This window comes from Opisthorchis viverrini (genome assembly GCF_000715545.1).
Source record: "Opisthorchis viverrini unplaced genomic scaffold opera_v5_240, whole genome shotgun sequence".
In the NCBI taxonomy this organism is placed as follows: Eukaryota; Metazoa; Platyhelminthes; class Trematoda; order Opisthorchiida; family Opisthorchiidae; genus Opisthorchis; species Opisthorchis viverrini.
In genome coordinates, this window is record NW_008751894.1 from 613,274 (window position 1) to 624,970 (window position 11,697).

Genomic DNA, 11,697 nt, shown 5'->3' on the forward strand with positions numbered 1-11,697 from the left:
TCCCCTATCAAGTTCCGCTACCCTGGAAACCCCCGTACTAAATGCTCGGGATCCCTTTTCAGCAACCACGTACTCCAACACGGCTTCCGATCCCCTCCGAAGCCACGTGAAGCTCCACCTCTACGAACTTTAACTGTATCTCGACTTACTATTCCATTCCCCCTTACTGCTCATCCTCAACGGAGCTCACTCCTCCCAAAGAATTTGACTATACCACTAACTTCCTCACTGCGCCCTGTTCCCTCTTTTTTTCTTGCATTTCTCACCATAAATCTCTTATTCCATCTCCTCCAATCAGCCTAGTTTGGTTACCCGTTCCCTCCACCCCCTCTGATTCGATGCTGAAGGCTCTACAAAACAGGTCCATCCGCCCTCTCAGTGCCTCTGCATTTCCCTCCCATTCCCTGTTTCTTAAACACTTCACCTGTCCTTCCATCCCGCGTGACTTAAATCCCACTGTTTCTGTTGAGCTGCCACACACGGTACCATCTCCTGTTCATGTCGATTGCATTATTGCAAACGATTGCCCGACCCAGCCTGTTTCTTTTGTCCATGGAGCTCCGCTGCCTGCACTGCCACCCAAACGCTGCCTCGGTACCCATAACGGTGCGTCCCAGCATATAATTTCCGCGTATCTTTACCTAGTCCCACCTCGCCCAACAATTCGAGAATCCCCGATTCCCCTGTCTTTACTCCATTCAATACTGACCTCCCTGGGCTTGTCAAATTCTTGCTAGCCACATTACCCACCTCCCCCGATCCCGCTAGCAATCTTTCTGTCGTTCCAACCAACACCCGCTCTCTCTTACTTAAACTGCTGTGCATCCAAGCTATCTCCACTACAGCTCGTCCGACCTTCATTTGCATCACAGAGAAGTGGCTCTCTCCCACACGAGCTTCCTATGTTCCTGGTCGCCATCCAGCCACACGATTACGCGTTATACGCCACAAACTTGGGGAGCATCAAAGGCTTTTCCTTGAAACCCATGATCTCTCGCTTCTTATTGAAATCAACAAACTTATGACCAATATTACCACGCCCAAACTCGCCCTTGAAAAGAGCGAGGAATCAACCGCCATATCCCATTGTCTACAGCCTAAAATGCTGGGGAGCCTCTTTCGCCGGCGTTGCATCTCAAATTCATCTATAGTTTCAAATATTGTGGCCGCTGACGGGAAGCCTCTTTCTGACATTGTGGAATCCCTAAACTCCTACATTGCTAGCTGTTATGTTCCTCCTCGTCGACTTTAACTACTTATTGCCCCCCACCTGGTTACGAAGTGACCGCATCTGCTAACGAGACAAGCCCCAACCTCTGCACACTCTCTGTTACTTTGTCTGATGTAACTTCGTCTCTCGCCCGCCTTGGAGACTCCAGTTTCCCAGGCACTGACGGCATCCCTTCACTTATCTTAAAAGCTGGTGGCCCGGACGTCCCCACCCTCATCCTTAATCTCTTCAATATCTCCCTTATCACTGGCACAGTCCCTAGTCAGTGGAAGCACTCTACCGTTGTCCCAAACTATAAATCAGGTTCACGAACTGCTCTAGTCAGCTATCGTGGCATCAATCATACCTGCTTAATCCTTCGTACCCTAGAGTGCCTTATGAATGCCCAGGTCATGGATAACCTGCTGGCCACCAAACCCTTAGCACTCAGCAGTATGGGTTTATGGCACGGTGGTCAGTTAACACATAGGTTGATTTCTTCAATCATAATTCGTCCGCCTACGTTAGCGGACTGTGTATTATTCTTATTTATTTTGATATTCGCGAGGCATTCGAATAAGTTCCCACGGTGAACTTCTCATCAAATTACGTTCTACGGGGTTGTTGGCCCACTACCGCGATGGTTCGCTTCTTACCTCACTGGGAGAACCCAGGCCACCAAAATCAAGGATCTCTCCACCTCAGCCGTCCCCATTACCAGTGGAGTTATTCAGGGTAGTGTGCTTGGCCCTCTACTGTTCTTACTGTACGTCTTACTATACGTTAATAACGTCCCCGACTCGATCACCCATGGATCCCCTTTTCTGTTCGCTGATGACACTAAAATAGCTCACACGTTTAAGGCCAGTGATTCTGTTTCTACTCTTGCTAACACTCAGTCTGAACTGGATTCTTTAGCACTCTGGTCTTCCAATTCCTGTCTTTCTTTCGCTTTTCCAAATGCCAAGCCCTGTCACATCGATTCCAAATTCCTCCTGGGACGCTTACTTTTAATGGACCCTCGATTCCTACTCATCCCGAAGCGAGAAACCTAGGCCTTAGGTATTCCTGTGAAGTTAGCTTCAACCAACATGCAAGGTAGAGAGTGGCTAAAGCTAGCAAGATCTGCGCATACATTCACCGTTTCTTCCATAATAAATCATGCTTAATTGCCATTTTCAAACAATTTGTAAAACCCAATCTTGAACGCAGCCTTCAATTCCCCTCACGGTGTTCATAGACACGCCGGACCGCTGTTGAGAATGTGCATCGCCCGTTTACTACGTCCCTGTTTCCGGTGTCATCCACACTACTGTATCGTCTTCGCTGTTTGTCACTTGGGCTGGATCCACTATGGGTAAGGTGCACCAGTTTGAATCTAGGCCTTCTGCATCGCCTAATCTACCAGCGGGCTCACATTGCTAACTGCCACCCTGAATTTTCTCCCTGTACTCCCTATAATATCCGTAACTCTGGTTGTTTACTTCCACTGTCGACATATCGAAGTGTCTTTAGACAAAACTTTTTCCCTTGCCTGTAGTCCAAACTATGGAACAAGCTCCCCTCGCATATCCGTACTACCTCATCTCACGTAGGCTTTCGAAAGGCCATCAATTCTCGCCTTCCTATTGAGGGAGTTTAGCGGCTTTTCGCGCCTCAGCTTACACTAGACACATTTTTAAGTAGGCCTTAAGCCCTTCTAATTTGCGCACTCACCCTGACTGTCCTGGTACTAGGTCCTAGCACTTACCAGCCTGAAACCCTTAGCATTAATCCGCAAGTTCGACGACCACCCTCCCAAGAGTTCTTATCTAAATCCTACCACTTTATCTATCTCTCGTGCAGACGTTCACTTCCTGTGATTACATCTGCCGCTCTCTGAATTGCAAAGAATGTCTAGCGCTTGCCATAGTAATTGTCGTCAAGCCCGTCTCCACTGACCTGACTGCATTTCCTTCCTCCGGCCTTAAGCTTTTGTATCCAGCTAAATTATTTCTAGTTTTTCAAGCCTGGTCCCATTCTTGACTACTGTGGTCCTTTCCTCGGCGAATACTATACTTTAGTCGTTGTTGACGCGTTGGCCTGAAGTTTTTCTCACCAGGTCTCCAAGTGCCGAATTCACTCAGCAAGCCTTGAGGAAAGTATTCAGCCATGAAGGTGTACCAACTGTTTTGGTCACTGACAACGGCACACACTTCACTGCAAAATTCCTCGAGGAATGGTTGAAGGGTCTTGGATGTCGACATCTGTTTACTGCTCCGCGACATCCCCAGTCGAATGGACGTGCTGAAAATTTAGTCCGAACACTTTAGCCTACTACTTTTGTGAAATTGGACCGTGGAATTGATAATTTTCTAAAAGGGACTACATAAGCGCCGTCCATACCGTTACTGGGAAGAGTCCCGCGCTTCTATTTAAATCTCGTTCATTGCGTACAAGTCTTGATTGTGCCAAAACGGCTGATATTACACTTTTCAAGGATAATGATTTACGACCTGCTACAGGAATAGTACTTTCATCAACTGGCAAACGAAGGGTCACGATTATCGATTTGGATGATCTCTCTTGCCATCGGAGACACATTGACCAGGTTGAGTTCAATACCAGAGGTCAGTCTGTTAACGGCAATCCTGTTGTTTCAAATACTAATGAGTCCTTTGTAGATGATCTTATGGTATCTGAACAAAGCGTTTCTGAAGAACACACAACGTTTGAAGAGTCTGAAGTTTCCATTCCGACAAGATCCGAAAGATTGCGGTCAAGACCAACACTGGACTATAAACATCCACACGCTCATTCAAGGTGTGGCGGATGTGAGCTTTGCTTTTGACTGGATTTAACTAACCTTAGCCAAACTGGAGCCTAAGTTCCTCGCTGTCCTGAACCATTCTGCATCCCCTGAACAGGCGCAGCGCACACATATCAAATGGTGGGTCTGAAGATGCGCTATGAATGAAATAATTGTTTGGCCCTACAGCCCAATCATTCACACATACACATAACACGGGTGCGCCTCTACTAGACAGAGTGGTTCACACCAATGCTTCTCTTCGTTTAGTCATAATATACTTGCTCTGAACATCTCCCCCATTGCCCAAAAGTAGTTGATGTTTCATTTACTTCCGCGACTTGCCTCTTCCATTGGCTGTTTGCTGTTTGCTTGTTCGAAATGATTGAGCTGTTTTACTGGCCTGGCTTTTCCCCGGACCGGATAAAATACCTAGTAGCTGGAATTATTTATTAATGCACAAACCGCACTTAAGACTGCTTGGGTGGGTTTCCACACTGCAGATCTGGTAGCATGCATGGGGGATGGAAACTTCGTGTGGTGGACGGGTATGCCCTTCAGAGAGGGTCGACCCGTTGCGTTGCACCATGATGCGTTCGTATACTCGCCAGCCACCTCAGTAGCACGGACGCTTCCCTGATCGCCGGTTGTTCTGAGCATGGCCTTCAATTCAGGAAATTAATAAAAGTACTCTGTTGTTTTTGTTTGTTGCTGCTGGACTGTACTCGTCCCGGTTGTGTCATTTAACAGGAAAACATTTATGCACGGGGCACCGTGTGAAGCCCATGACTAACGTCGAGATGCAAGGTGTTGCCACTTTCGTATTAGTGGGATCGCACCACCCGTAATCCATTTCATCTTCCTAACATAGCACACTTCCTCAAACATTTATGCATGGGGTACCGTGTGAGGCCCATGACTAACGCCGAGATGCAAGGTGTTGCTACTTTCGTATTAGTGGGGTCACACCACCCGTAGTCCATTTCATCTTCCTAACATAGCATATTTCCTTCTTCTCTCTTGTCATTCATGCAAAAAATGCTAACAACTGATCATTTCCTGATTACAAGCAGTCACAGATAGCGCTTAATGGTTGTTTTTTGCCATGCACCATTCGTATTCTGGAGTCGACAGCAGTGACTTGGCGACTGGTGATCCTTAATCTTACTCTCCTGTTGGGTCGACGTAGTAGACCTCAGTTAAGTTACGATTCTTAACAATTATCTGGAAAGCTGTTGATTTTTACTTGTTTAGTGTCACCCTTCTTTTTGCACAACAAGGACGACATGTCACGATGCTTTGGTAAGCCAAAAACTACCGCCCGTTCTCAAAGTCCAACAGCTAGCCTCCCTGCTAGCTACCTTCCCAAAACTGGGCACCTGCTGTGGCCCAACTAGTACTTGGTTTCTAGATCAGCAACCATATTCACCTTTCTTGGGTCCATTTAGCTTGCTGTCATCCCGTCTTAGATTTTCTTCTTTTGACGCCGTTGTATCTTATGCCTTCTAACACTCTCCACGCGCTAATACTCTCATTGTATTTCTTTCACATCGTCCCTCTTCTCAAGCTTCAGACCTCGACTGCAGTTGCGCAAACGCCACGTAGAACTGCTATTCATTCAAACCGGATGGTGTCCTCCAACGGTCCACCAACGAAAGGGAAATTATCCGTGAGCCTACATCTGCATAACTCCCTGTGTCATTCTCCGTCTCATTCAGAACCTGCTGCCAAGGAACCGCATGTCCCTTATCCGATCACCCACCCTTGAGGACCGTTACGGAGCTGCTCATAAACCGAAGCATGTCAATGTAATGATAGCATAGCACTGTCGGACCCAGTGAGAAGTCACTCCTGCGAATATATATATCTATATGTATATATTAACCACGGGCAGCAATCTTCATATATTTGGACTTCACGTTCCATGGGGCTACGCCTGCCTAGTGCCTCATTTACGTATCTCGTGAGACAATTTGCCGACGACATTCATTTCGGCATATATTGGCTCCAATTTGCCCCGCGCAAGCACATCCTCGTAGATTCCTTACTGACTGAGTTGTACCTGGTGCCCTTTTGGGTCATTTCTATTCCTTCTTTGCCTGCCAATGATTTATTGTGTTCCTGGTACTCCATTTGTAAACTTGATTTCAGTGTTCCCTTCTGATTTTGCTGAATCCTTGAACGGTTTTCTTCCATAATGCTTTTTTTCCTTTTTACCGAAATTCCCTATTGATGGATCCTGCTCGTTTTACTTCCGTGAGCAACATTCCTGAATTCTAATGTCTCAGTGGTCTGTCGCACCGATTATTGGGTGCCTGGTTTATCCAAGCGCTCACGAAGTAATGCACAGCAAGTGCTTCTTTGGAATCAACTGACATTTTCTTTTGAAAAGAATTGCGACCCTATGAACTAATGAGCTTTCGGTAACCGTCTAGCCCTGGGCAACCTGAGTACTTGGATTTAGGGCCAACTTTTTTCCCATTCGTCCTCCTTCGGAGAAAGACAACCTTTCTGCTTCCACGAATATGAATAACCAACTGGTTTTCACACGTTGGTCTTCGCACTTCCACGCACTGGATCGTATGAATTCTCTCCCATGCCGCCCGGTTGTAACATTAGGTTCAGTACAGGGACACTCTGCTTTTCATAGGGCTGCTTTAAGCCCTACTTTCTGACATGCTTAGACTTTTATAGACTGAGTGCTGGTCAGTGTAGCCCTCAGAATCATTGCAGCTTGGAGGCCCGCCCACCCCGAAATGTTGACACTCTTAGATCATGCGTTCCTTGACACATTAGATCAACAACCTAACCGGCTTCATACGCCTTAGCCACCGACTCAGCCTAATCTGTACGGAAGAATCTAGAGTCACTTACTCTGAATAGTCGGGGTCGACAGTGTGAATGCTGATGTGTGGCCTTTTAGCTGTCCGCCGAGATGATGGTACAGCTTAGCAAACCAATCTGATAGAGTTATGGTGCGCACGAATATACCAGGCCCCTTTCTCATACATGTCGATACTAGTCACTCAGTCGATGTGGTGTCGACGTCATCTTAATGTAAATGTGACACAGTTAAAAGACCGTGAACTTGGCAAGCTTACCTGAATAATGCTGAGGAGAAACTCAGCGGAAATAACATGTCGGAAGTGCGAACGAAACAGCGACGGTGCATTCTTCAGAGTTCAACTTACTAGACCACTTGTCGTAAGCTAAACTAAACACGAGTATAGAATTTGTTACAGTCAAAAACTTAGTGGAATAAAATGTAATCCGAAGTTTTGGTTACCGTGTGCAACCTATTTCAAGGATTCCTTCTATCAGTTGATTGTACACTGACAATCTAGGCAAGGGGAAAAAGGTGGCTACAAACTGACTACAAATTGATATGATAACTTTTCACCAAGCTTGATATCCCTTTTAGTAGAGTTTGACCATAAAATGACGTGTACGAAAGGTTGTATGTTTACACCTGATTAATGTGAATGTGGAATGAATCTGAATATTTGGTTGCCAAAAGTGTGACTTCTGTCACAGATGGGAATTTTGTATAAGTGTAGACATCTATTGACTAAGAGATTTACGGTCTCTAATAGCAAATTTCAGTTGGTGATATTTAATTGAGAAATTTTCTAATGGAGGAAGAGGAGCATTGTAAAGCTCTCTACAGAGCTTCATCAACAGCAAGGGAGGCTTAATTGGAGCTAGTCGATTTCAGTACCCACGTAGATAGATGAAACACCGGAAGGGAAATTAAGCGAAAGCGATCGGAAGTGAGCAATTTAATGGAGCTCGAGATTAGTGTACACCCTCTCTTCAAAATGAAAATACTAGATTGTGAACATACAGCAATAGGTTTTTACCAATATAGGCTGGAATTCAGTATATGACGAGTGAAAATCGACAGCACTAATGAACAGCAACTGAGGTTCGATGTGTTTGAAGAAAATTGTCTACCTCTGCTTTCCTTCAACATCTACCTTATGGTAGCGTGTTTCCACACACTATACATCTTTGTAGATCAAAACAGTTTGTATAAAAATTGGGAAAAGTACCACGTTCTTTGTTTATCTGTAGTAGCCTCTGCTATAGGAAATCACATCCACATACTTCAACAATGCGAACGGCTGCTTGTTTGAAAGGTGAGAGCTGACCGAAAAAAATCTCAGCTCATTTTGAAAATACAGTCAACTAACTGTCTACTCTAGACATTTCTTTGTTAATCATTTGGCTGACTAATTCATTTTTCCGAAATTGTGAGAATTTCCAGAACAAAAATTCTCAGGAAACGAATGATATTGTGGAAAGTAATAGTCCCTGAGTTTTAATAAAATGGTCAAATTTTGTGCCAACTTGGTAAACATAAGAAGACTTATCATAGATACAAATCGGGTTGTCGCCCAAACGCTTCCTCATTAGAGGGAGTTTTAATAAATGGTCAAATTTTGTGCCAACTTGGTAAACATAAGAAGACTTATCATAGATACAAATCGGGTTGTCGCCCAAACGCTTCCTCATTAGAGGTTTCGGATTTTTGTTTTAAAGCTGCGGCTAGGAATTCTACACCTGCGTCTTGATCGCAAAGGTTCCGGATTTGATTGGCATCGTAACTGTTGAACATGCCAGTTTTCCTTCCTAAACATAAGCTTATAGAGGCTTACCACGTCAGAGGCTGGAATGTGCAGTTACTAAGCAAAGCGAGTGGAAGATGGTGGGTTTCAAATTTTTATCCGGAAGATCATAATAAATGGCGTCTGTGGACATCACTTTGCTCCTAGTGACAAGCACCACTAGTAACGAGCACCACTTTGAAGGAGCCGCCAAGTTATCCAAAAAAGTAACATGGTACACAAGAGGCAGGCATTCCGGGAGTTCCAAATACTCATGATCATCATGGCTATCGTGATCATCTAGACATTCATTCAGATACCCTGCACGGAAAGCGACAACAAGAACGCCATCAAAATCGATTAGCGCACATCTACATCTCGCAGCGGCTCCACCTGGGGATCGTGCGGACCCGTGCTGGGAAAGCGAGTAGCACCAACAGCATTCAAACCTCTCGTAATCTCTTTTACTTCCCTCTTGTAGGTCAGGTTTAAGCCACCCCTCCACTCTTGTTACTCTGGATTGGGCAACAAAAACAGCATTCTCGTCGGCATGCGCAATATATGACCAGACAGACTCCGTAATCTGTTTTACTTCCCTCTAGTAGGTCAGGGTTAAGCCACCTCTCCACTCTTGTTACTTTGGATCGACCAACAAAAACAGCATTCTCGTCGGCATGCGCAATATATGACCAGACTACTGCAGATTTTGGTGTTGATTATTTTCACGTTGCACAAGCGGACATCCATTTTTTGATTGAATGGCTGAGGATTTGCTGACGTCAGCTTACGCAAGCTATGGATTCGAGACAACTACCGAATAAATGAAAACGTCTTAGTTCCGCTACTCAGAGGTCAGTTCTCACAGCCATATGACAAAAACAGCCTGTAATTTAACCTGACACACCACCTCTTAAGATAGACGGAGGGGATACAGGGATACAGGATTCAGGGAGACAAAACTAATATACTAAACTTTAGCTCACCTGAACCTAAAAGGCAGTCACTGTCACTAAAAACCGGCGTCGAAAAATTAATCGCATCTGTTGTATCGTGGGTGGCCATCTATTGGTTACGCCTGGACTACGCCAGACTACACGATAAGAAGACAGAACTCGGGACATGGCTGTATTGCCAGGACAAAACATACCGAGCTTCAGCGGATATATACAGGATGCCCAAATGGCCAAATATGGTCGTTCACTTGTTTGTTCTGTACAGCCAATGACAATGTTCCGGTCGTGAACCAGTTCAGTCTCACTCCACTGGTCTTATGTTGCTGAGCCATCTTTGGTGAGCTCCGCCAACGCAAGACGAATCTTTTCATGCTTGAGCGATGTGGATTGTTCGTGTGACTGCTCGGCGCAAAGCAAACACGTGCTGTTGGTGAAATATAGGCAACTCATCATCACACAATAACCTGATTGACAAAATTCCCAGGAAAAACAAAACGCCGCTGTCGTTGGTAAAAAAATTCCATAGATTTTAACCGGCAAAGTTTCGCCACTGACACAAGCTTCGTTAGGCCAAATGAACACGTCACGAAGTTTAGAAGTAATACACTACTCATAAGTTGTCTGAAAGTTCTTCGACAGCTCATGACCGGTTTTGCCCTTCTTGATTTGTATCGAATAGGCACAGTCCCCGAGTATCCGTCAGCCTCAAAGTCTGTTTGAAACCGAATTGTACGAAATTAGCGAAATACACTCAGTCGTATACAAGTTTGTTTTGCGAAAGACTCACCTGGAACCCAGCTGGATCTCTTGTTTATGATGATTTTAAGCAACCAATTCGATCAGGTAGTTAGGCCGGTGGAAAACCAAGCAGTAGTACTTCTTCAGATTGGTACACTAAATCACTGTTGAAATTCCGTTAAAGGGAATGCGGTCAACTTAAGGCCTATGAGGCCTATTGAGAGCCACCAGCGGGCCTAAGCGTATGTACGTAGTTTATGTATGTATATCAGGCATAAAGTTTATGGATGTCCTACAGCCTGAAGTTGGAGACAGTGATGGAGTCGGGGTCACCGATCGATTTAAATTAGCGGGTTTGGATGGGCCCAAAATTTCGAGCGGTATACACAGCAAGCATATTGTGAGTTCTCAGATCCAAGATCCAGTTAGATTAGTGTGAGAGTGACGAGTCCTTAGGACGATCTGCTGACAGATTCCACCGAACTTTGGATGCCCGTAAGCAATCCTGCATGCATCTTACTTTTTTTAATTCACATGCCTGGTATAAACAAAGACGATATGTTATATACCAGTGGTGTATACCTGAGAGTGAAGCAGACTCCACCTTAAATTATCAGTGACAAATACCGAAGATCTGGGTGACTGATACAAGAAAAAATACTAGAATTTCGAAGAAAATGTTGTATACAAAATCACACTGAGAACTACCTGTCCGCGGCTTTTCACAGGGATACAATCATTCCACCGGGTGGGACACATTTCATGTGAATGATCGTGTTAACCATTTGGTACATTATAACATCCAAGAAGGTAACCATAAACTAGCTCAACGAATCTTGTTTATCTGATATAGTTAGTTTTCCAGGATGAAAGACTTCCAAATAACTTGGTACACTGGCAGAGTGAATTGAAGCTCGAACCGGCTTCAGGTCCAAAACTCATGCCAAATGTATATACCACAGTCACCTGTCCTGGTGTCGAACGCATACAAATAGTACAGACCAGCTTAAACCACTACTACAATTTCGTTTTCCCTAACAGCTCTTCTAGGTATGGACTTTTCGATTAAAAAAGTAAAAAAGTAAAAGTTGAGAAGCAGAAACTTTTCGAAATCTCTCCTAAGTGATAAATGGTATGTTCTGGCTCTTTTGGGGAAAACTTGAAGTTGCAGGGTAGCCATGTTGGGACACAACACAGAGATTGGACAACAAAATGAACTGACTAAGCCCAGTACCATCCTTCTTGACGTTCATTCTGTAGCATGCCCTTAACAAATCTCCGTCCACCAGACGTGAGCAGCTTGACGATGCGAGTTTGCAGAAGTCAGTTTCAATTTTAGACTTTGCTCCCGCTTTTCGTCGCAGTTGCTCACTACCTCCTCTAATCCAAGTGCGACAGAGA

General features: G+C 44.8%; 1 protein-coding gene across 1 annotated transcript in view; it reads left to right on the forward strand.

Moving 5' to 3' along the window:
- Positions 1 to 338: 338 nt before the first annotated feature.
- The window catches only part of T265_08799 (hypothetical protein), a gene marked incomplete at both ends in the record, with an annotated part of 25,446 nt that continues 14,087 nt past the window's right edge, over positions 339 to 11,697 (forward strand). The window contains one exon of the mRNA XM_009174706.1: positions 339 to 606. Within this exon, the coding sequence (XP_009172970.1) occupies positions 339 to 606 (268 nt within the window). The remainder of the gene's footprint in view (positions 607 to 11,697) is intronic.